Genomic DNA, 26613 nt, shown 5'->3' with positions numbered 1-26613 from the left:
TAGGACTTGTGACGGTATCTACTAACATAGAACCATATCTCTGATAGTCTGAAATTTTCTAATACATTTCTCACGTTACATTACTGAAAAAAACATCAGAAGTGCTATAAAACAAAGTAAAACACAAAGGAAGTTATAAGGAAAACAGGAAGGACAACAGAACAAAAATAATGTGAATAGTATTTTCATAGTAGGAATGTAGGTAGCATCAACCAGCACTGGACCTTTTCTAGAAAATTTCTCAATGCATGTTACATTACCAAAAAAAAAAAAAAAAACAGTAGGGCTAAAGAACAAACTGAAGTAAAACAGAAGTTATAAGGAACATTGGAAGAACAGAAGAACAAAAAGAATGGAAATGGGATCCTCAAGAAAACAGACGAGACTCAGCTACAAAATGTGCTTAGCTGGTAATTTTACATATAATGCTAAGTTCATAACTTTATCTTCATGATGTACATATTAATGAAATCAAAAACTATATGTAAAAAACTAGCAGAGTTCACTGACAGAACAGCTTAATATTCTGGAGAAATATAAATGCTTTTTATTTCTCAAATAATGCCAACTCAATGTAGAAATATTATGTCATGTATTGTATTCCCCTGCCCTATGTGAAAATCACACAATCATCTCCTATAGAAGAAGAAAAGGGATGTAATACATGTCACTCTAAAATGCTTGTACAAACTTGCATTCAGTCCCCAATTAGAACAGATTGTATTTCAGTCCTTAGTGATATTCATTAGTAAAATGTATAAAGAAATATACTTTATACTTATGTACAGCACCTGAGACTGTACTTTACTCAAGGAGTTACTTGCAGATCACTGCTGAAATTGACCTGACCATATTACCAGAGCCAGTGCAGTGAGTTTTGGTGTCCAAAAGTGGCATCTTTCCAGAGGCAGAAAAGTGTTACTATTCTGGAGAAATGCATATATTTTTTCTCTGATACTATTCCAATTCAATACAGATATAGTCTGAGCATGTATTAGACTGCCACCATAACCAAATGTACACCCATCTGAAAAAAGCAAAGCATAATGCAACTTTGTTGGCTGTCACTATGAAATGCCTTTAAAAGTTTGCATTTGGTACCTGTACACAAGACCCCGTGTATAAAATACTCCTTTGACAGTTCATGGCAAAATTTACAGGGAATTAAGTTGGACACTTATGGACATAATGCAGTTAAGAATGCCCGTCCATTCTTAAGGACTTAAATGTTACTCAGTGTTTAAGTTGCCTGGACCACACTGCCACAGCCAGTAGAGATAATTCTGGTGGTAGCATCTTCACAGTCAATTCAATGATCATGTTTCTGGACAAATACATACATTTTTTTTGATACAATGCTAACTCACTACAGATTTGTTCAGTATGTGCATTTCACTCCCCGGTGAAGAAAAATATGCTGTTTAATTGTGATCAGTAGCTTTCATAGTTTACCCCTACCCCACCCCAATTACTACCCTTTCAATGGATGCTCCTTAGATGCCTGGCAATGATCACAAATTGTCTACAAATAAAGTTGAAACTATTGTTAATGGGAATGCTTTTGAACAGCTTAACTGTTTGATAGTGATTAGGCAATGTATTTTGCTTGTTTCACGCTTAAAGCACCCAACCATGACTGTTAAATGTGACCAAGTGATGCGACTTCTTAAGTACTTTGTGCAAAATACCCCATTATCATTTTTTTTTCGCAAAGACTTTGGAAGACATGCAGCTGTTTGTTATACCACACACACTCCATCTAAAGGGGTTGCAGCTTAAGTTGATTATCTAAGTTCAACAGTTGTTGATTAGTTTTTAATGTCCACATGGAGGACCATGATCATTCTGAATATGACATCCACTATATCAAATAGTGGCTTTATCTATGTGCCACAGTAATGCCAATAACCACAAGCAGTAGACACAACTGATAACTAGCATGCCTAACAGCAGCAGCTAAGAGGAGGCAGCATAACATGTTTCTAGTTAATAATCCTGATGGTGAGGGAGACAATGTCAAAACCTTTAAATGTCAGTGCTGAGCAAGCAACTTCCATGACTATGTGAGATACAGTAACCTAAAACACAGAGGTACCACTTGAATATCCCAGTAAAAAATTTTCAAAAACACACACACAGAGCTACCATTTCAGCGCAGCTGGTATAATTCTGCTTCTGCTTCTGACAACTAATGAATGGAATTGGAATCTACTGTATAAGCTTGTCTAAATGACTGGTTAAGACTCAAAAAAATGTTTATCTCTGTGAAAGTTTGCCAGTGACTTTGTTATTATACCATAATGCTACCCAGCTTCTGTAAAACCACTATGCTCGATGACAGTACACGGAGGAAAGAGAACAAACAATGAACATGCCACAGTACAACCATGTCCTCTCAGAACAAGCTGCTAAAGTGATTACTATGCAGGCCACTGACTCGGAAAACAAATCTACTACATTCAAAGACTAATGTAGCAAGACAAAAAAGGTGGTGCCTGAACAAGGAACACCAGTAGGATTAATGAACTTGGGGAAAAAAGGAGCATGGCCATATATTTAAATAAATATTCATAAAAACAAGAGTACATACAGAGCATGTTAAAGAACTGCATCATACCATTAAGTAGTTACTACACTGCACTACGCTAGACATTTGGCAAGTCAAACTGGAAACAAGAATAAAAATACTTTAATCAAACAAAAGAAAAAAAAACACGTTTAAATCAGTGTCCATGCACGTAAGTGCAGACATATGTGCATGTGTAACATGACATCTGTGTATTACTTGGAAGTATTTTGATCTAATTTTGTTATGTATCACTACCATAATTTCTCCATTTTTCTTGCAAAAATTAAATTTGTTAAATTGTATTTTAAAAAGCATAAATGTAAATATAGCGGGTACTTTGCATTTAATAATCCACTCTTTCTTCTAAGGTGACCAGGTTGCTTTGTTTACATTCTATGTGGAAGCTGTTAGCTTGAAAATGAGTGTGTGACCTTTGGTCGTATCTATTATAAACACACACATAAACCAAAAAGTAAACATTTCTATGTTTAACATTTTCTATCAGCAGCTTGAAGAAAATTATGAATGACATCAATACTATGTATTTTTACAGTCATAAAATTACCAGGACTGCTACTTCAGCTTCTATTTACAAAGTTCCCTTTTATACAAGTCTTCTTATCCCAAACTACTTAATGCATACCACTATACTTAAAATTCTGAAAGTTTCAAATTAAGTTAATCATGGAACAGCACATTTTTTACTCTTCTATACAGTTTTTAGTGATACTTCTTTATTCAAAGCAATCATATATGCTATTCATGCATGACAGCAATACATTACAAATTATATGACATTTTTTAGAGTTATTACATTGTTACACTGTAAGAGAAAATAGCGAATGCAGCTTGAAAAAGTACATAAATCCACACTAAAACACATGTTTTTGAAGTACAAAAAGAACATCAGAATAATGACCTGCAAAGCACATATAAAGCAGTATTTTATAAAAAGAAAAGGATGTTGTTTGTGATTGTAGTAAATACATCACAGTACCTAACTCACACTGACAGTCATTTTAGAATTCTATCAAAAATCAACCTGCACTACTGTACACTCACTTTTTTTGCACTGAATGTGAACCAAATACAGGCATTTTAAGCAAATTAATCAGACTTTGTATTTGCTTAATTTATTTTATATTTAACAATTGTTAACTAGGAAAATGAGCTGGTATACAGACCTTTTTCAGTGATGGCCAGGGCTGAAAAGGCAAAGGTTAAATACAACACCAATTCCCAGGTAGTTTACTGTAGCCAAGCCAATCAACTACCTTGTTTTTGGTATGTGTAAAGAAACTGGAGAAAACCCATGCAGACATAGGTTTAACATGAAAACTCAATTAATAAAAACGAATCCACTGCAGTTAACTGTGTTCAATAAACAAATCCAACCAAGAAAAAATACAGAAACGTTCTACACTTTTAATTAAAACAACAAATATCAACAATGAAAATGACAGAAGCATTTTCTTTTTTTATGCCAGGGTACACATCTGCTTGTAACCTTATAATCCATGAATATTCAGTATTTTCAAGATTAGAATTCATGTCACCCCCCGATGTTCTTATTGATCACCCTAATACCTCTACATTTAAAAGTATGCTCAGTATCATTATCAACTATATGCTTAGCCAATGCATTAGAGTGAACACCCCCTTCTGATTTATGTTTGATTATGTGATCTTTCAATCTTCTGCTACTTTTTCCTATATAAAATGAGGGGCATTTTATGCATGTGGCTAAATATACTATCTGTGATGTATTTCAGTTGGCATAACACTCAAATTTATATACATGTTTAGTCAGGGGGGAAATGCTACTGTTATTTTCCTTGTAGATATTTGTTGTTTTAATTAAATGTGTAGAACGTTTCAGTGGTTGTTTTTTTTCCTTGGTTGACAACATGGAAACTCCACACACTGTGAATAGACATTAAGACTGAAGCCCGGACACTGGGAAATGTGAGGTACACATCTTTTCATTGCACCACTCTGCTGTTGGATATCCATAATCTCCCAATGTTTGGGTGAATTTTTCTCTGGGTGCTCTGGTTTCTTCCTACCTCCCAAAAATATACTGGTTGGCTGGCTACAATTAACTGATCATTGTTAATCTAATACTGAGTTAGGTAGCAGTTACTTAAGCCACTAAGAATCACAAATACATAAAATAAAAACTTACCTAGGCATCTCAGAAGAAACCAAGCACACTTCATCAGGCAGGAAAAATTTGTGACACTTTGCTGACTGAACCATCAGTGGGGCCATTTGTTTTGATACATCATAATAGTGTCCAAATCTTAATGAAGATGAGACAGAGGTCTAACAAAAACAAATAAAATAAAATAAAATAAATAAATAAGTAAAGATAATATAGCAAAAGCAGTGAAACATTAAACGACTTCCACTGGATAAAATGTGTGTATAATTTCTGCAGTAGTCCGACCATCAAAAATGAAAGAAAGACATTGAATTTAAAGAATCGGTATATTACACATGTATCTGTACAGAAAGTTCAACTAAATGAGCATAATCACAAAGTAGAGTTCAGGTAGGAACTTAACCATAAAAGTAGATGTTAAAGTTTCCTACAAGCAGAAGCCCTATGGCCAGCCCAAATACCAGAGCTTGTCCTTTCCTTCCCTAGGCTTGGCACACTCTCTTTGCCACCAATGCCAAGCCAAAGGTGGAATAATATGACATTGTCCATCACCTCTTGTTCTAACAGGTTCAAGAATCATTCATAGGAGAAGAAACATGACGCACCCAAAAATGAATCATCTCAGGTAGAATAACAAAAGGCTCCACAAGCCTACATCAACACACTTATCTCCCCCTTAATTGTTTTAATGCCAAGGGAGTCAAATAAATGGGTGTGAAAGCATTCAGATATAGACTTTCCCAGGGAATGAAGAAGGCATGTGCCATCTAGTCTTTTCTTGTGGGTATCCTGGTGCAATATTTGTTCAGTTGTTTATTTTCTATAGAAGGAAAAACGGTCCATTTGTGGGGCACCCCACTTGTGGACTTTAACATCCATTTGTTGAGGGTCTAGTATCATTCTGTGCAGTTGCTCTGACAACACGGTGTACTGTACTCCAGGAGTCTGACAACTTCCTTTCTGGGCAAATTCTCATACTTGAATGGTTAATCTGCACAGGAGGAAAGCATGAGGTCCTCCTTGTTTGCTGATGTACCATACTGCAGTGACACTGCTTGTCAGGATTTTTAAGATTCCTTGTTGCCAAATGTGCATGAAGGCTAAATGACTGCCATCATCTCCTTGATTCTGATGTGCTTTATTGTAAATGTCCTGTATCAAATCCCCTGCACTTTCAGGTTGTAATGTCCTTCCTCTGGGCAAGTGATCAAGAAGCCTCAATCCTCACCACCAACACTGGGGGAATGTTCATGGTCAGAAAAATAAACACACACTTTATTTTCAGATGCAACCCTCGGCATCAAGTACAATGTTCCTTAAGAGCACACAAGGAATGCATACTCCAGACCTGGGGCTGGGCTTTCTCTCCAGGCCCCAAATAAGCCTCCCCACTTATGACTATAAAGCTGAGTCCTTAGCCGGGTGTTCTACACCAAGTCCACCACTACCCTCTCTGTGAAATCATTGCTCTCAGTGTACCTGCTCAAAGTGGCTGTCACACACACACACACACACACACACACACACACATATTTGGATTTTCACATGCATGCACCTGGGAAAGGCTGGCACTGCTTACCCACTCTGACACCTCCACCCAGACTATAAGGTAGATTTACTGCCAGCAGAACACCCAGAGCCAGGTACTTAAAGGCACTTACAAGGGTATCCAATAACACTTAGTAAAATTAATATTTGTATACGTGGTAGTATTTGACCTAGCAAAAAGACTTAGGAATGTGGAGCCACAGTGCCACTAAATAAATTTAAGTACTCCCAAAGGTTAAATGTTTTCTAAAAGACCAGCCACAATGAAAGGTTTAGATACATTTAATAATAAATAGAAAACACAAAAATACTGAATATCTATTTACAATAAACACCAGAGTTTCAGCCATAGGAAATATAAAAAACAACGCAGATGGAAAGACTCAGACAGATACAGAAAAAAATACATTTAGCTAATCTCACTATATTTCTCTAACTGAAGAATTACTGTTCCCTAGTTACTTACTAAAGATGAAAGTGTATGAGTGTATCTTGTCAGGTCCAAAAACAGAGTACACTCCTCACATCTCCCACTTGTATTCAAATATAATTTCGGTGCTTGCTGCAGAATGACACCACATCTGCTCACCTGACTCTGTGGCTCCCACACTAACCCCTCACTAGAAACTGAGCCAGGATCTGGCACCCCCCCCTTACTATATATACTAACTCAAGGGTCACACAACAGTGGGGAAAAGGCCATATATAACTTTCAGTGACGTGTTTCAGTAAATTGTGTTTTCAGTGAAATGCAGACACCACACAGAAGGCACTCCAGCCAAGAATCGAACAGGAGAACCTCTTGCTGTGAGGCAACAACGCTACCGCTGTACCACCGCAGCTTTTAAATGTTCTGTTAACGGTAATTCTATTAAATGCATGTATACCACTATTTTCCATATAAGATTTGTGTGCCTTACAAGCATTTGCCCTTTTAGTTTATTAGTATGTACTAATTTTGTAAGCTTTGAATATTAAGCATTGGGTACAATGTATTTCTTTCCTTAGTCAATATATTTTAGGCTATCGTTGGTTTAAAAGGGTGGCAAACATCTCTAAAATAAATGTATCTAGAGTATCCAGATCCCTCACAGTTAATTTAGTTATTTCAGTGGAGTCTTAATTATTTACAGTGTAAAGGATGGAGGAAAATGTTGAATAGTAAGACAAGGGGGCAAGCAAAATAAGGCAAAATAATCTTCATTTAATCTTACTATCTAGTACTATGGATTCCACTTGTATCATTAATGTCTGTATGAATTTTACTTGCTTTTCGCAATAAACTTCAACATGCAGTAATGTAATAGACAAATTTGACAACTGTATATGTGTCATTGTAAATTGTACATGAATATATACTACGCCACTGTAAATTATATACGCTATGTAGACTGTAATTAGATGGAGTTTTTCTCGCTGGGCGACTGCTGAAAATGGAATTTACCCAGTCAGATTATCCCAGTGTTGTTGTGTCCTTCGGCTTTTCCCAGTTAGGGGTCACCACAGCGGAACTCCGGTCCACTAATGATTGGCAGTAGATTTTTATGTGCCGAGCTGCCAGCTCTGACGCACAACCTTCAATGAAGGTATGCCCATTCATGCACGTCTCCACACAAAAGATGCTCTAACTGAGAATCGAACAGGACAACGTCTTACTGTGAGGCGACAACGCTACCACAGCACCACCACTGCAGTATCAGATTATCCCAGTGTACAAAGGCAAATTGATAAATTCATTGCTCACAGTTTCATATCTGCACGTCTAAATATAAAAAGAGAAAGAATGGTCAATGTACCAAGAGGTGCGACTACTAGTACTGAATGACTGTGACACTTGTGTTGGTCATAACAGCTCCCCCATACATACTTGTTCTGGATCAGACACTGGAAAGCAATGTACTCCACAGCTCTGAGAACAGGATCCCATCTGTAGGCAGAAGAGCTTTAAGCCTGTCTGTGACCAAGAAAGCTACAAGAAAAGTCACTTGTCTTGACTGGTTCAACTGGGACTTTTGGAAGTTTATGAGCAATCCCATGTACTGGAAGAAGTGTATTGTGATCTCCATAGCCTTATTCCCCACATGGAGGTGGCCAGAATGTGGTATCCATTTGTTCTTTTTCCTGCAAAAAAGCAATAACAGTAGCTTCACAGTAAAAACCTGGGTGGAGTAGACAAGTTTAAAACCAATGATATGGACTGGTAATGAATGGCCCTGCTTTGAATCTTAAGAATTGCTTTGTCCCCCTGGGCTTTAGGAATGTGCAGAATAGTCAGGCATTCTTTATGTCTACAGTTCTAATTACAGCTTGCAGGAAGATCAGGGGTAAATGATTATGTAATGACAGCACTCCTAACTTGAACTGACAGAAACTTGTTCAGTGTGGAAAGGTCCAGAACAGGTGCCTAGAATCCTTCATTTACTAGGACTAGAAACAACTTAGAATAGACAATCCTGGTCCTTTTTCTGGGACCCTCTCTATGGCCCCCTGCACCATAAGCTCTATATCTGTTAATGATCTTTTGAGATGGGTGTAATACTCATGAACTTTGGCTTTCTTTGAAATTCTAGCCTGTAATCTTATTTTTTCAGTGATCTGCAGAACCCACTTGCCCTAGGAGATAACTTCCAATTGTTATGCAAAGGTCAGCTTGCCTCTTATTCTTGAATGAGGTAGGAAATGAGGAGGAATAAGGGGAAGTTTGGGTTGGATTTTAGCAAGGGAGGAAGCCGCTGCGTCATGTCGCAGCTGCTGTCTCTGACTGTCAAATTCCTTAGGGTGCCCAGGCAAGTCTTTAATATCCGCTTGCAACTTCTTCCCTTTCTGGGCTTTGGTCTTATTGTGTTTTGGACAGGAAGGTCGGCTTGTACTGGGAAGTTTCTAATGCATCTAGGTGGTTAAGAATGACATCCAAATGACACCACAGAAGTTCACATCTCCTACACTATATGTAGCACTTTTCATCCAACAGAATGTCAAAAAAACTTCATCAGAATAAAAAAGCATTACTCGCAATCACTTGTATAATCAAAATAATTAACATTAATGAGACTAATCACTTCTTAAAGCAACAATAAAAATGTAATAAAATTACATAAAAATATTAAGTAAAATGTACGGAAAAGGTAAGATACATTTTAGCAGCTCTTTTCAAAACAATTTCTATAGAGATATGATTGTTTAAACCTGGTAATACACTTACATGTAAACAAAGTTCTCCCAGCATTTCTCTATACTCCACAAAGTGTTTTCCCAGACACCACCACTACTGTTAAAGGTAACCATTTCCATAATAAAATTTTTAAATGACCCCATGGACCAAAGAAAGCCTGTAAAACTCATTATTAATATAGCATCTTCCAATGTAATAATTGCATTTGTAAATTATTTTTTGTAACTTACATTCTGTCATACCAAAATTAATTACCTCACAAGACAAGCATTTTGCGAAATACACTGCACCCTGCATTGAAAAGGAGTATAGAAATTCGGATGGGCAAATTGTTTAAATTTAGGTTTTTATTTGGGTTTAACAATCTTATTTCCACAAGAAAGGAAGGGCAGCTGAACTGCCATCTTTCTGCCCTCTTGTTCTGCCTTTCCACATTCTTCACAAGATTTGTCTCCCCAGTCAGGCTCATGGCTTTATTCAGGATCCACAAGAGCCCTGGAGAAAGGGATTAAGTCTTTTGTGTTCCAGGCTGCAAGGTGTGGGTGGCTTAATATTTTTGAGTATCACAGATCTTTGATGTGCCAATAGTAGACTACCAGATAAGGGAAAGAACTTAAGGCTTTCATTGCAGCTTTCCTTGTGATAAGAGAACCAAAGCTGCCTAAGCAATATACAAATGCCAACAAAATTGAACTGGCTGTGTCCAGGATTGCCTGCCAAAATACTTCAGGGGTTAGGAGAGAGGGAATGGCATAAAGGAGGCCTCTGTTGCATGCAATAGAGAAAGCATCCACGATCAAGGCTGTTCTACCCAGCAATTTTGAGCAGAATTGTGGGATATGGCAGTTTATTGGTGAAACAAACAGGTCTATTGCTGGGGTGCCCCAAGACCTTCTCAATATGGGGAAGATTCTTGGGGCCAGTCTCAGTTTTGCAGGGACTCTAGTTTGATATCTTCAGGTGGTCACTAGGACATTCTGAGTTGACAAGATACAGTGTGCTTGCAGCGAGATATTCTGAATGGATGCCAGCTAACAAGCCGCTCAATTAGCCTGCACAATCAGCAACAGCAGGTTCCTCCTTGCTTGTTTACGTACCATATAACCATGGTGTTTGTCTGTCAACTGACAGAAAACCCCTTAGAGCAACACCACCATGAATACCTAGACTGCACACATAATGGCCAACATCTTCTTGACACTGATACATTTGCTTAGGCAGTTAAAATCTCATGAATCCTGTAACTTTAGAGTCTATATACACACTCCTCATATTCTAGGGTGGAGAGGTTGGAGGTGCCCATCATCAGAGTTTGTTCCGCTTTGGTTTAAACAAAGGGCATCCCCAACTTTGTGTTAAACTTCCTGCTAACTGGGGAAGCTAAGGGGGATAAGCATCTGTAAATGCTGCAGGTCCTGAGCCCACAGGTTGAGCTGGTACCACAAAAAAATCCTCATGTGCAGTTTCACAAGTGAACTGAAGGGAATATTGAACCTAGGCTTCTTTTAAAATGGTCTCTGTGATCACGGAAGGTAGGCACAGCATTAAAGGTGGATGCTTTCTCTATAGCATGGAACAGAGGCTGCAACACTACGAAAATATGTGAAAGGAGGTCCATGTAGCTGCCTCAAAAATGTAAGAAGAAACTAGCCAATACTGCTGCCACTTTTTCTTGGAGAGACAGTAAATAGTCCTTGGAGTCAGAATGATTCCACTGAGTCATCTAGTTTATGATAGGCAAAACACTGGATTTTTGGAAGTTGAGGGAGATTCCCTAGAGTTCCCTAATCTATTACAATCTAGTTCTGCAACTGCTAAAAATAAGAGTGATTTTATACCAAAGTACTACAATAAATGACAATCATGCATTCAATAATCAGAGCATGCATTTGTCTCACTTCTATTGTCTAAACAAATCTACTGGGCAATTCAATATTATCCAGCTACAGTCTATAAAATATTCCTAGTATGTTGCATGCTACATAATATAGTTGTGAGGAGAAATGCAGGCCAGCCCAGAGTACTAGTATGGTCACACTGTGCACACACACACACATGAACAGAAGGGAATATGCATCAACACCATCATCTGATAAGTGTGTGGAGTAACATCAACAAATGGCTGATGCTCATCCATCTCCAAGAAAGCAGCAGGCATAATATATGGTAGTGATGGAGAAACTCTAATGTACAGGCCCTAACAAGTGACAGGGCTACATTACACAGATCAGTTGTGACACATGCAATGTAAATTACACATTATGCTGGCCAGTGCATGGTCGAGCCACACTGTGCATTAGACATTCCAACTACTACAACACAGGAGGAATGATGGCATGGGTCACAGTCATGGGTCATGCATAAGTGGCTAGGGACACAATGACACATGGGTGTATGGTAGGGCATACTACACAAGTCTAAGATGGGAGTTCAGAGGGGCTGGGTAATCCAGTGTCACATATTTCTCTCTCTAAAAAAGTGGTGGCCCTACTATGTGCTTGTGGGCTTTTGTGAAGGGCAGGTTTCCTAAAATGAAGGGTATTCTGTTTTACACACAATTTCTTCTTGTGATATGTGTGCGTGTGTGTGTGTGTGTGTGTGTGTGTGTGTGTGTGTGGGTGTCAATAATTGATACTAATCTGCAGCTACTATACTTGACCTGTTGCACTGTACTTACAGTTCCTACTGTCAAGGATAGTGTGCAACTGCTGGACTATGGCCTACATGAGGTCTGCATATGAGCTATCCCGTTAACAGTCATGATCCCCACAATGATGGATGGTGAAACTGTACACATTCATATGCAGATGAAACCTGTGTACCCTATGACAGCCCTCCACAACCACGGACAGCACTGCTACCAAGTGAGTGTCATCAGAGGCCTCAGGAGACCATTCATTACTGTATCCATGGTCTCTATATCCTCACAGACACGAAAAAAAGCATAACAAAGAAGTTTACACTGGACTGAAATGCAGCAGAGTGGACTGGATGATGCTGTGGAATATCTGTTTACTGATACTGAGTGCTGTCTGGATGTCAAGGGCAACCTGTGACAACAGGAAGTGTAAATCTCTCTTGGGAGGCTGTGAAATGGTAGGGAGACCCACTTCAGACATAGCTGCAGCCACAGAGGAAGTATCAGTGGTGGTGGGATCCATGAGAGTCATGGGGGATCGATCGCCCATTGGGGAAACTGAGTGTTCACCTTCATTGCCTCTTGTTGCTGTGTTGGTAAGGCCACACATTCTGCCTGTATTCAGAGAGGATGCTCACCCAAGATGAAAGCAGACAGTACATCTGCCTCATCAGTGTGTGACTCAGGAACCTGTATCTAATCTGCAGCAGCAGCTTCACCACAGGAGCAAGCATCAGCCTACTGCTGTGTCACAGCCCCTACAGGTGTCAACGTACTGTACTTATCCCAATGAACACATAACAAAACACACACTGTGGTGAAAGTGGGTACCTGTGTAAGCAAAGACTGTGTATGCAAAATGTAATAAAAAGGTATCCTACCTGTGCTGCCATCCTAAAGTGGCTGGATACCTCATGCACCTAAATGCAATATGTAGTCAACGGGTGCGGTGGTCAGCCTACTGTGCCTATGAGCAGTGCAACTGAATGGTAATCTGGTGTAAGAGGTATTTACCTGGTGCATCATAGCTGTGACATGTGAGGGTAGGTCATGTCACTGTCTTCTCCTCCATAAACAACGTTAGAATCTGTGTTCCTCTGTTGGAGCACCAAAAATTTCTCTGGTTTAATTGACCTGTTGCATCTCAGGTTCCACCACTGCCACAGCTGATCTCTGCTACTATGAAATGTACCACAGCCTTGGCACAGCATGTCAGAGGCATGACTGCACCCCCCGCCCACATCATTTATGTCATAAATCACTATCGGCCACACTTCAAAACGTAAAGGACAATAAACACCCCCTTTCCCACACAGGATGAATCCAAGTGTCTTAAGTGCTAGAAGCAGGACATCATATTCAGCTGGGCAAAGACTGTCCAGCCCTCCAGACCTGCAGGCACCTGTGAAAATATCAGACAGAACTGTATGAATATACAGTACTGCGAATGGTAGACCCACAGCTAAAAAGGAAGAGTAACATGGAAAAAATTAGGTAGTGCAACTCCAGCAAGGCAAAAACTCACTGATCAATCTAAACCAGCTATTTAAGGGGCTAATCAAGTCTACCAAAAGAGGCCGCGGTGGTGCAGCGGTTAGCGTCGTCACCTCACAACAATGTGTTCTCTCGCTTCTCAGCTGGAGCGCCTTCTGTGTGGAGTCTGCATGTTCTCTCTGCGGTCGAGTGACATTTAAAGACATGCACGTAGGTGCATGCGTGAATGGGTGTTTCTTCTTTGAAGGTTGGGTGTCGGCCTGGCAATTCAGCACCATAAAACTCCACTGCCAATCATTAGCGGACCGGAGTTCCACTGTGGTGACCCCTAACTGGGAAAAGCCGAATGACATTACTAATCAAGTCTACCAAAACCAAATTTATGGTAAAAATCGCAAGGCATTCTTCAATTATGCCTTTAACCTCAAAAGGTAATGCACAACAATGTGCCAAACTAATTATAAATTGAGCCATCTATACTGAGCCTCAAGATATGGCCGATCTACTGGCTGAAAAATTTATCTCAAATTTTACCCCCCACCCCTCAGAAAATACCCTCAACCATAAATCTCAAAATTATCACTAGGAAACAATCTCCAGTGCCAAGAACACAACACCGATAGGCCATGATAACCTAGGATGTCTCCATAATAGCATAAAACTTGACCTGTCAGGACCACTAAAACCACTTATTTAACTGCAAGTTCCACACAGGATTCATGCCAAGCAAATGGAGGACTACAACTGTCATTCCTCTGCACAAGGGTGGGTCATCTACAAACCTGGGGTAACTAAAGACCCTTAAGACTGACTAGTCTCGTATGCAAAGCCAAGGAAAGAATTATTGTGCAAATGATAAACAATGACAGAGGAAACCTTCAGACACTGGATCCAACTCAGTCTGGTTTAATCAAGGGCAGTTCATGCTTATTCACCCTCGTGGGACTTCCTTGAGAAGGTTATCCAAAGCAATGGATGAGGGCAAAATGGTGCATACTACTTACCCTGATGTGGCCAAAGCATTTGACACAATAATCTGCTCAAGCATTGTAGAGAAACTTACATCATAGGGTATGAAATCCTGTCTCTTGCTAGACAGCCAGTTGGCTCACAAAAATGATCCATCATGTTAGGATAGGGGAATCTACTACCAAAAAGGGGCCAGTCACTAGCATAGGCTTTCAAGGCTGGGGGCTCTCCTTTCTTGGCATCTACTTCTCTACAGTCAAGGCCAATGTCAAGGACCTTGGGATGCCTAAGTTTGCAGATGATGTCTAGGCATAGTCATCAAATCCCTGAAAAATACAAATACCCCCAAGAAGGCCTGACACAGATTGGTGCCAGCACCATGGACTAAATCTCAATGGCAAGAAATGCATAATATGAAGGCAGCTAAACCTGGAAGCTACAACACTGATAATACATCTCTAAGAGTGCACTTAGTGGTCACGGATTGTAAACAGCGACCCATCCTTTCACCATCATCTGTCTATGGTACCATTTTAAGTGGTGCAACGTATAAACCAGGGTATGCCATCTAGATCCAAGGATGTCATTTGTTCCACTGTACTTGGCCCATATCAGACCAATCATTAAATACAATGCCCCCTTCAGTATGTACCTGACCAGGCAGTTGCAACCACTGGAATGTCCATACAGGTTCCTCACAAAAAGAATACAGAATGTAAACATGTCCTATGTGGACCACCTCAAAGCCATATCCCTGCACTTGGTCTCCTGCAGACAACTGAGAGGTGATTGTCCAGCCTACAAAGCATCCCCTGATCCTGCTTTGATAAACCTGTTGCACATCTAGTATCAAAATTACCCAGTCTAGGGACCTAAACCTCATCTTCAACATAAACAGGACATGTTGGAGGGACAGGTATCTCAGTCACATCCCCAACTATGTGTGCTCCCCTTCCTCTTAATGTCCTGTCCCATACACTGTTGTCTAGTTCTCCTACCACCATTTATCTACCCTATGTTACTGTCTCTCAATAGCTGCTCTTTCTGGTGTATGTACTTCCACTACCTAAATGTATGTCTGTGCTGTTTTGTATTAGCCCATCTACCCCACTGTACTTAACTCTCTCACTTTCCTAATCCCTATTTACTGTTTTAATTCTTCAGAGACTACCTTTTCCTGCAAAAGGCTTCCTTGTCCACGTGAATCGGACTTCTTCCCTAATCCAATTCAAGGATAACTTGGACCAGTGGAGGGGAAATTGGAAATCTACAGTAGCACTGTCGCCTCACAGTAACACGCTGTCCGGTTTGATTCTCAGCTAGAGCGTCTTCTGTGTGGAGACATGCGTGAATGGGCGTACCTTCATTGAAGGTTGTGCGTCAGGGCTGGTAACTCGGCATGTAAAAATCAACTACCAATCATTAGTGGACCGGAGTTCCGCTGTGGCGACCCCTAACCGAGAAAAGCCGAAAGACGCAAAAAAAAACTCCTCGCCTGGCATTTATGTCTCTAGTAGACAAAGGCAGTCTGAAAAATACGACTACCCAATGCCTAAGCCTACACATACTACTTTATATAACCCTAGAGTATCACAATTTGTCAGATACATTTGTGAAGCATCCATCCCATCCACAGTCCCTTTTCCCATTTTTGCATATGGGATCACAGTGGCAATCATCTACAACCAAGGTTCATACTGCTGGGTGGCTAACCCTACCATGGCTGTTCTTCCATGCCACATGCTTGCACACACACTTATGGGCAATTTATAGAGTATCCAATCCACCTGCTGCATGTCTTTGGAATGTTAGAGGAAATTGGAGTACCCAGATAAAACCCACATAAACCAGGGAAGTCATGCAAACTCCTCAGAGAAGGCATCCCTGCAGAGAACTGAACTGGAGAAGTCTTGCTATGAGGTGAACAATGCTATCTGCTACACCATTGTGCCACTCTCACATTTGGGAAGCATGGCTAGGCTTAAAAAGACCACCTGGTGAAAAGGGTAATACATGTAGTACATACAATAATCAAAGGAATAGCAGCTGGGAGTAGAGACAAATGCAGACATATGTGTCAACAGTTATGTATAGAGTAAGGCGGGAATCCCTGCTAACATTTGTTGGGATTATTTTAGTAACTACTGCTGATCTGTCCCTACCATTGTCTGGGGGAGTGGTACATGTATGAAGCCTTCTGACTGCTCTAGCTACCACAATGGGGCAACACATGCAGTAGACAGACCCTAACAGTGGTGTGCATTTGGAAGACTTGTTTAGAGAAAGGTAGTCCTGATGCTGTGATCTACCCTGTTACCAGTACTATCTTCATATAGACTATACAAGTTTATACAACTATCTGTACATTATGAAGGCATATTTGGCCAGGACACATGCATATCTATGAACTGGTATAGTTTGCTGCAGTGTACCAGTGACTCAATGCATAGCCTATTGCCTGTGCTCACTGTAATAGCTCAATACCGCAAACTCTTAATGGATAACCTGATAGACAGATGCAATATGCTATTTTGCAAAAATATGTGTTGCAGAAATTACTGGAGACAAAATTACCAGGCCACTAATTTTTGGCCTATGAAAGTGTCACCATTTTCATAGCAGATTTCAGAAAATAGTAGCTCCCAACAGAAAGTGCTTGCATGGTATGTGAAGGAGAGCAAGACAATGCTTTATTTTCTTCAGGGCCGTTTCAGGGAGTGCCTAATGGGCTCCTATCATGGTGCTTTAAAGAATGTACATGCTTGGTACAATCTGGATGATGGGCTATCCACAAGCTTGATGTACTGTGGAGCAATAACCTTGATAAGCTCCGTAAATGGGAATAGGAGGCCAGGGAGAACTGTATGGTGTTTTTTCTAGTTTTATGATGCCTTTTTATCCTTTTGGAGGGTTGGGACTGTTGTTGCTACTGGTAAATAAAAGTCAAGTTTATCCTAGGAATGAGGGATGCTACTGTGAAGGCTTACCATGTCACCTGAAGGTGGTGATGGAACAAAGTGATTTTCTTTTCTTGTGGTGCATTTTTGCAAGGCCCTGCTCTAGGGTGGATTCACTCAGTATTCCACCTGTTGTGTCCCCATGTATAAATGTGCTATATTCTACTTATGCATCTTACCATATATGTAGGAGTTGCCTATTGTCTTTCATGCAGCTAATGGAAAACAACTATGGGATTTGTAGAGATATTGTTCTAGCATTTCATCTTCTTTTTACTGCAGTTCTCTGATGTCCCCCTTTTCTTCCATGAGTAGAATGTGATGCAAAAAATAACCATTTTCTGCTGGAAGCAGGAAAAGCTAGAAGTCAGCCACAGTTAGTTCCCCATATAATGGCTGACATGTCAACCTTCATTCCAATATCAAAATATTTACTTATGACTGTCCTCCATTTTTGTCTCCTCACTGTAAATCCAAATGACAGATTTGCTCCATTCATATTATCCCACCCCTGCCGAAGTTGCAGATGAGGGTCATGAGAAGGTGAGACTGGGGCTGGCTTGTTGGGGGAGAGTATGGCTTCCCAACAGCAGACAGCTTACCTGCATTGCTTGGGTTAGCCCAGCCACAGCTACAGTAAGTGGTGGAAGCTGCAGATGAGCAAACAATGAGCAGATGCGTGGGCTATACAGACAGCATGCTGAAGCAAACAGCAGATTTGCTTAACCAGCTGGCTGCTAGCATCAGGGCACTAGAGGAGAAATGGGGCTATACCACTAGCCACACTCATCCAGTATGAGAGGATAGATCCCTGTAAAACCCATCTGGGCCACTACAGGGATGACATGATAGCTGCTTTTCCCCATTCTATCCACTGGCTATGCGCACTTGCTCTTCCTGTGTCCTGTCCCATACACTGCATGTTGCCCAGGTCTCCCATCACCATTTATCTGCCCTCTGATTGTCACTGTTTCTCAGTATCTGCTCATACTATTGTATACACTTCCAATCCCTAAAAGTCTGTGCTGTTCCATATTAGCCCATCTGCATCAGTGTACTTAGCTCTCCCACTTTCTTAATCCCTATTTACCTTTCCCATTTCTTCTCTTTTTCCATTCTCTCCAAAATAAAAGAATGGGACCATAACCCCCCCTCAAAAAAAAAAAAAGCTTCTCGTCTTCCTTCACCACCAATATGTACATCCCTACATGTTGTCCTTGGATATGTTACACTGCATTTATTCTTCCCCCTTTCCTGTATACCCATTTCCTTCCACTTTCAGGAATCTAGTACGTAACACATATGTGGACACCACAGCAGTGACAATACACATATGTCTATTTAACTGTGTGTAGCATGTGGAACCACTGTGCTGACAGATGTGATAACATGTGCAACCTAGCTCTAAAAAGCAATGCTTTATATTAACACAAAATGGTCTCTGTTAACATTTTCATTTCTCTTCTTGTGAGATTGTGCCATATATTTCCTGCTCTTTTGGGCATAAATTTCATAGCATGGTTTAGTCCATCTGCACAGTTGCACTGCACAAATGGGTCTAGTTCCAAACTTGTTACCTGGCTCATTTATGTACCCTTGAGCACAGCTCTCTTTCCAAAAAAACACATTTTCATCTCGATATGCAAATGTCTTTTTTGTCTTCATGCAGTGCTGCTTTTTATTTATTTTATTTATTTATTTATTTATTTATGTACATTTGTTTACCGGGAAATTCCGACTGGACACAGGTCCTTTTTCAGTTGAGGCCTGGGGAGAAAAGGTCCACAAGTACAAATAAGAAATCTTACAATAGAAAATGTTACAATAGTAGATGATTTCACAGTAAACAACATGGCATGCAGAGTACATAGCATAGTAGTAAGAAACAAAAAACATACAAAGGGTAATGAGTACAAAACAGTTGTAAAACTGAGTAGACAATTAAATGATACCCAAGGATCAAGCTGATAAGATATAAAGAAAATAACTCTTTACTAAGTGACTAGGAATTTTGTTAGTCGGGGGTTAGAGCAAGGGCAGACAGAGTCAATTCATTTTTAGGTGAGATTTGAGAGTGGTTTTGAAGACTGCTGGATGGTAATTTGGTTACTGAGGTGTGTGTGTGTGTGTGTGGGGGTTGTTCCATAGTTTAGAAATGGCACAGGAGAATAGGGCTTCTCCTACTGAGTTTTTGAGTTTGGTGGTTAGAAGTAGATTTTTGCTGTTGGATCTTGGGGGTCTAGAAAAAGAGTACGGCTGGAGTAAGTTTTGAAGTGATGGGATCTTATGGGGGTGGTTTATTAGTTTGTGGGCAAATGAGACTTGATTCAGGTGTAGAAGTTGAGGGAGTTCAAGCCAATCAAGTTCCCTAAGTGAGCTGCAGTGGTAGCTACAATAGGATGCGCTTGTTGCAAACTTTGCAATTTTATTGTAGCAGGATTCTAGTCTGTTTAGGTCAGTCTGTCTAAGGTTGGTAAGTATGGGAGAGGCAAAGTGTAAGGTGGAGATTAGCTGGGAGTTGGCAATAGCGGTCCTGACTGTCCTGGTTAAGTATTGTTTATTTCTATAAGGTGCCCAGAGTGTTTTATGAACTTTTTTTTAAAGTAAGAGATATGTGGAGGTCGAATTTGAGAATGTTGTCAATTTCCAGAACTAGAAGTATGGTGTGGTCGGATTGGGAGATGATGATGTTGTTCTTGGCATGAATGTTGAAGAGGGCGGACGACTGTATAGATTGAGAGGGTTGAAAAATAAGGAGTTTGGTTTTGTTTTGACTGAGTACAAGTTGGGCATTGGAAAGCCAGCTTTCCACAGATGTGAATGACTCTTGTGTGATATTTTGGAGTTCTGGTAAAGTGGGGGGGGGGGGGGGGCAGAGCAGATAAGACTGGAGTCATCTGCATATTGTATGATGTGACATGTTTGGTGGAGGTGTGAAGGGAGTTGATGTAGCCTAGGGGGACTGGGAGACTAGGGGATAGCTGATCTTGAAAGACCACTGATTGTTGTCAGCCAGAGAGATAGTTATGGAACCAATTGTTAACAGAGGGAAAAAGAAAAGATTACTGAGGACAGAAAGAATATTGTGAGATACTATATCAAAAGCCTTTGATCGGTCCAGATAATATAGCAGAGGAGAATAGGCGATTGTTTTTATGGTGCAGGATCGTGTCAGTGAAGGAAAGCAGGGCAGAGGTGGTGCTGTGAAATGGCCAGAAGTCATGTCGGGCTCTGGACAGGAGATTGTTAGTTAATAGATAGTTTAAAAACTACATTTCTCAAGAATCTTGGAGATTGGGGAGAGGATGGCAATGGGAATCTTGAAGATTGGGGAGAAGATGGCAATGGGGCAGTAGTTGGAAAGGTCAGTGAGGAGCCACCTTTTTGTAGGGGAATGATGTGTGAGATCTTCCACAGAGTAGGCATGTAGCTTTCTGCTATAGTACGGTTAATTAATATGGGAATTGGATAGGCTAGGGTGTCCGCTGCTATTTTTAGGTATTGTGAGGGTAGGTTGTCAACTGCGAGTTTAATGGGCTTAAGTTTTGTTAGAAGTTTTTTTTTTTATATAGGAGGTGGGTACCGTGGAGAAGGTGAAGGAGGGGTTGGATGTTTGGGGTTGTGTGAAGGGCTAGTGGATGAGGAGAGTTGTTGTTTGGCTAGTAATTGAATGGTTTCAGTGAAGTGTATGTTGAAAGAGTCAGCTATACTGCCGAAGAAAGAGGGGATGGTAGGTGGGGGGGGGTGCTAGCATACCTGTATGGAGTACGGAGCTTATTGTGGACCAGATCTGCTTAGGATTGTGATGGGAGGAGTTTAGTGTGGACTGATAGTAAAGGGCTTTATCTGTTTTTATTTGCTTGCTTGCTTGAAGTGTAGTGCATCTTTATGAATTATGACCTTAGTGTTATATTTCACTATATAAATTACTCCACTTGTCCAAATGCTTTTCTCTATCTCAGTCCATCTGTTGACAATTTTTAATATGAATATGACACTGCATTTAAAATCCATGACTTCCACTGCATGTTTTCTCAAGAAAATATTTAGCAACCACATTTAGTAAACTACAATATGGCACACCTCTCAGAAGTCCTTGCATGGGTATATGAAAGCATCTAATTATAACTCCATGTATTTTAAGTTGCAAGTATATGATATGAAGTAAACTACCACTTTGGATACAAACTGCCATTTGTTTCAAAGTGTGCGTAGCTTGGGTAACACAGCCTGGCATTGCCCTTGCACTTGAACAATCTTTTTTAAACACCTTTAAGTTATCACTTAAGACACAGGCACAATTAAATTACTAGAAAGAAAAATAATTACTGCCATTTTCTTTCATTTACATACATTATATATGCTTCCGTTCTTTATAATGACTCCCACTTAGTCCAACGTTCCATAAATTGCACGATTCAGGCCTTCCTTTGAACCTCTTTCCGAACAATATTTTGCATGTATTGTTCCCACAAATTCAATTTATCTCCATGTCATTTGTTCCTTCCATTTTCAAAATATCCAATTTCCAGTTCATTTATCTCTTCTACAGTATTCAGTACTACAAAAACAGTTGGTTTAGATTTTAATTTATATTTTCTAGTACCTGCTTTGTTGGCAGCTAATAGAATTAAACTTAATACAGCCTTACTGTTATGTCTAGACAATTCAGATACTGTGTCCTACCTAAAAGGAAGCATTCCTTAGCTATGGCCATTTGCTCCCCAAATATGCCCACCCATTGGTCCTTTGTAAGTTGCTCTTCCAGTCTCTCTTCCCAATCTTTTTTAACCTCCTTTGACTGATTCTTATAGTTAGTATGCAGTATTTTATATGCCTTACTAACTACTCTGTTTTGGGGTGGTCACGGTGGTGCAGCGGTTAGCGTTGCAGCCTCACAGCAAGAGGCTCTCCGGTTTGATTCTTGGCTGGGGTGCCTTCTGTGCGGAGTCTGCATGTTCTCCCTGTGGTTGCATGGGTTTCCTCCAGGTGCTCCGGTTTGCTCCCACATCTCAAAGACATGCAGTAGGTGGATTGGCTACTCTAAACTGGCCCTAGGCATAAGTGCGTGCGTGTGTGTGTGCGCGCCTTCCGTGGAAGGTTGGGTGCCATGCTAGCAACTTGATACTGTAAAACTCCACTGCCAATCATGAATGGACAGGTGATCTGCTGTGGCGACCTCCAACTGGGAAAAGCCGAAAGAAGACGACGACTAACTACTCCGTTTTCACAGCAGCATCTGTTAAAGATTTAACAAAAAAATCTACCACAGCAGGTCTTTCACTTAGGACTCCCCTATCTCTTCAATGCCTATACTTTGATATCAATCTTTGTTAGGAATGCAATCTCTAACCTGCAGTCCAAACTACTACTACTTGGCCTCATCACACTATTATCTTTTCCTCTCTAGTTATTTGCTCCAAATACCTTGGTTGCTTTGAAAGTTTTCTCTAGAAATTCATCCCTCTTGCCTATTTTCTGTACCCTCCAGTCATCCCTATTGGTAAATTTTCCTTTCAATATTCTTGTTGTCTTAGTTCTTAGTATACTTTCTGCAACTTCAGGAAAATACAGTTGTGTACATTTTCCATAAATGTAGATGTTCGAGTATATTCACTGTTGCAGTCATTACATTTGGGTTATCTGCTTGCAGGTAGCCCTCAGTCAGCCTAATTAACAAAGTCTTGGGTCCTGCATCGGTTGCTGTCCCTTCTTCCATGATGTCAAGTCGTCAGGGGTATAAAACATGCAGCTGACGCCATTACATCAGTTTTTCTTGCCCCAGATGTTAGGTGCCCACTTAATGGGAAGCAATTAAATATAAAAATACAATGATATACCTCCAACAAAAAAGCAAATACACCAAAAAGGCTTTTAAGCATAGTAAAGGAAAGCAGAGGTTATAGCCAAAAGAAGTTAGGGGGCTGGAGAGAGGGTACCCAGGACTACAACGGTGAATACACTCGAACATCTACATTTATGGTAAGTGTACACAACTGTACTATGTTCTTCATGTTTCACTGTTGCAGTCATTACATTTGGGTAGATTCCCAAAGCTCTGGTTGGGAGGAGGAATTTAGATAGCATTAGGATCAGCTATAAGGCCCTGCAAGACTGCAGTGGCAAAGCCAACTCTGGATTTAGAGAAAATTGGCAAATGATAATGCTTAGTGAAAGTATGTATAGAACTCCAGGTAGCAGCTTCTAGGATGTCCCTGGTAGGGACGCCTCTGAGAAAGGCTGTAGAGGTAGATGCAGCCCTGGTGGAGTGAGGTCTGATCCCTTGAGGGATAGGTTTTCCATGGTGCTTATAGCAGAAATGAATGCAATGGCTTATCCATTTAGAAATGGTTTGCTTTGAAATAGCCTTCCCCTCTGCCCCTGCAGCAAATGCCACCAGCAGTTGTTCAGACTTCCTTTGAGGTTTAGTCCTGTCCAAGTAGAATCTAAGTTGTCTGTGCACATCTAAGGAATGCAGTATCCATTCCCCTTTGTTCTGTGGATTGGAAAAGAAGGTTGGCAAATGAATGGACTGATTAAGTGCCACACTGGATACCACCTTGGGCATGAAGGGCGGATTGGTTCTGAGGGACACCCTGTCCGCATGAAAGATGATGAAATGCTCCACTGCCATAAGGGCCTGTAATTCAGATACCCTTCTAGCTGAAGTGATTGCTAAAAGGAAAGCTGTTTTCCAAGAAATAAATGTTAAGTCTGCAGTAGCAGCTGGCTCAAAAGGAGGTAGAGTGAGTTTCTCAAAAACAAAGTTAAGGTCCCAGGCTGGGGTTGGAGCTCTCCTTGGTGGTCTCAAATTTTTGGCCCCTCTGAGGAGCTGCTTGTGCAGTGGATGAGAGAAGAGGGGATGTTCTGTGTTATAATGAGCTGAAATGGCTGAGGCATGGATTTTAATGGAGAAAAAATACAGGGTCTTGTGAAGCATCTCAGTTAAGTATTGTAAAATCTGAGGTAAATTGGGTGCTGCTGCGCTCATCCCTTGAGATTGGTTCCAGGCATAGAATCTTTTCCATTTTTCAGCACAAGAGTTTCTAATACTAGGCCTCCTTGCCTCTAAAATGATATCCATCACGTTTACTGAGGGATGGTAAAGGAGAGATTATGTAATTAGCCAGGCTGCAAGGTTAAGTGTTAGAAGCTGAGGGTGCAGAATCTGGTTCTCCTGCTGAGACAACAGAGAAGGAGTCTGAAGTAGGTGCCATGGGGATAACCGTGACACACTGCCAGGAGGGGGTACCAGTGCTGGCATGGCCAGTCTGGAGCGATCAAAATCATCCTTGGTTTGTCCTGTTTGATTTTTAGTAGTACTTTGGAGAGCAGAGGCAGAGGGGGGAAGGCATAGACCGATAGGTTTTTCTAACTGAAGGACAGAACATCCACTTTCCAGGCTTGTTTGTGGTGAGTCCTTGTGCAAAATTTGTCCAACTGGTAGTTCTGGGGAGAGGCAAAAAAGTGTATATCTGGGCTCCCCCATTTGCTTGTCAACATGTTGAAAATCCTTGGTTCCAGCTTCCACTCGTGTGGCTCCATGAGGTTTCTGCTTAGTCTGTCTGCCAGTGTATTTAATTTTCCTGGCAGGAATTGAGCTTGTAGGTGCACTTGGTAGCTCAAGGTTGTGTTCCACAATGCCATGGCTAGTTTGCAGAGGGGGGTAGGAATAATGTGTACCCCCCTGCTTGTTTATGTACCACATAACAGTGGTGTTGTCCATCGATACCATTAGCTGTCCTGGAAGAATGTGGTCCTTGAAGGCTGTCAGGGCATTCTGTACAGCTAACATTTCTTTTTGACTGATATGCAGGTGCATTTGACTTGGGTTCCATTTGCCCTGAATGCACTTCCCTGCCAGGTGAGCCCCCCATGCATAGTCCTAAGCATCTGTTGTTAGGGTTTGGGCGGCAGGGGGTGGTGTGAGAGGTAGTCCCTTGTTTTGGTGGCAGGCCTCCGCCCACCAAAGGAACTCTAGGCGTAGGCAAGGTATGATAAGAATCATTGCTTCTAGATCCTGAGAATGCTGACACCATAGACTTTTTAGATACCACTGTAGTATGCAGTCTTGCATATGGAATGAGAAGAATGCAGGCCATGAACCCCAAGGCTTGCAGTATTTGTCTTGCAGACAGCAGGGTTTTTGTGGCCACTTGTTTGAAGTAGGTTGTCAAATGAATTTGTTTCTCTGGCGTGAGGTAAGCCATCTGGGAAGTTGTATTCAAGCTTACTCCCAGGAATATAATTTGTTGACAGGGTACCAGGTGTGATTTCTTTTTGTTTATGGTTTACCCCAGACAAGTTAGAACCCTTTGAACAAAGGCCAGATGATTCAAAGGTATGTCCTGACTTTCTGCCTGAATTAGACAATCGTCCAGGTATGGGTATATTTGAATATTTCTTTGCCTGCAAAATGCAATAACTGGAGCTAGGCACTTTGTGAATACCCTGGGCGCAGTAGACAAGCCAAAGGGCAGTGCAGACAACTAATAATGTGTGTAGCCCGCTTTGAAGTGTAGGTATCTTCTGCAAGATTCCCTGATTGGGATGTGCAGGTATGCTTCTTTTAAATCTAGTGTTGCCAACCAGGCAATTTGCCTAGCATAGGAAGTAACTGGTGAAGAGTCAGCATCTTGAAATTTGGAATCTCCAAAAAGGTGTTTAGAGTAGACAGGTCCAGGATAGGGCACCATGAATTGTCTTTTCTGGGTACCAGGAAAAGTCTCGAGTATAAACCTTGTCCCTTTTCCTCTTCTGGTACCAGCTGAATAGCCCCCATGCTTAAGAGAGAAAGTACTTGTTTTTGGGCCTCTGCCCACTGATTTGGGGGTAGGTCTGGCCACTCACTTGGTGTTGGCAACATGTGGAAGTGAAATCTGTATCCCTGGGACACTATATTTAAAACCCATTTGTCCTGGGTAATGAATTCTCAATTCTTTGAATGAAAAGCAATATTTCCCCCCAAAGGGGCAGTCAGTTGATAAGTGCTTGGTAATTTTAAAAGGAAGTCATTGAGTCAGTTTACCATGGGGGGGGTCTTATTACTCCTAGATTTGGAAGTGGAGGCCCCGCACTGCTTAGTCCTGTGGGTCCCCTGGG

At 40.9% G+C, this 26613-nt stretch overlaps 1 protein-coding gene across 3 annotated transcripts in view; it reads right to left on the bottom strand.

Moving 5' to 3' along the window:
* The window catches only part of ELP4 (elongator acetyltransferase complex subunit 4), a 2241348-nt gene that overhangs the window by 1244710 nt on the left and 970025 nt on the right, over positions 1-26613 (bottom strand). For all 3 annotated transcript variants that reach the window (XM_044058959.1, XM_044058962.1, XM_044058960.1), the window contains one exon: positions 4755-4894. In XM_044058959.1, the coding sequence (XP_043914894.1) occupies positions 4755-4894 (140 nt within the window). The remainder of the gene's footprint in view (positions 1-4754; positions 4895-26613) is intronic.

Source organism: Protopterus annectens, chromosome 17.part0 (genome assembly GCF_019279795.1).
Source record: "Protopterus annectens isolate FY-2018-M chromosome 17.part0, PAN1.0, whole genome shotgun sequence".
Classification (NCBI taxonomy): Eukaryota; Metazoa; Chordata; order Ceratodontiformes; family Protopteridae; genus Protopterus; species Protopterus annectens.
Note: the sequence above shows the minus strand (reverse complement) of the source record. Positions and strands in the feature narration are given on the sequence as shown.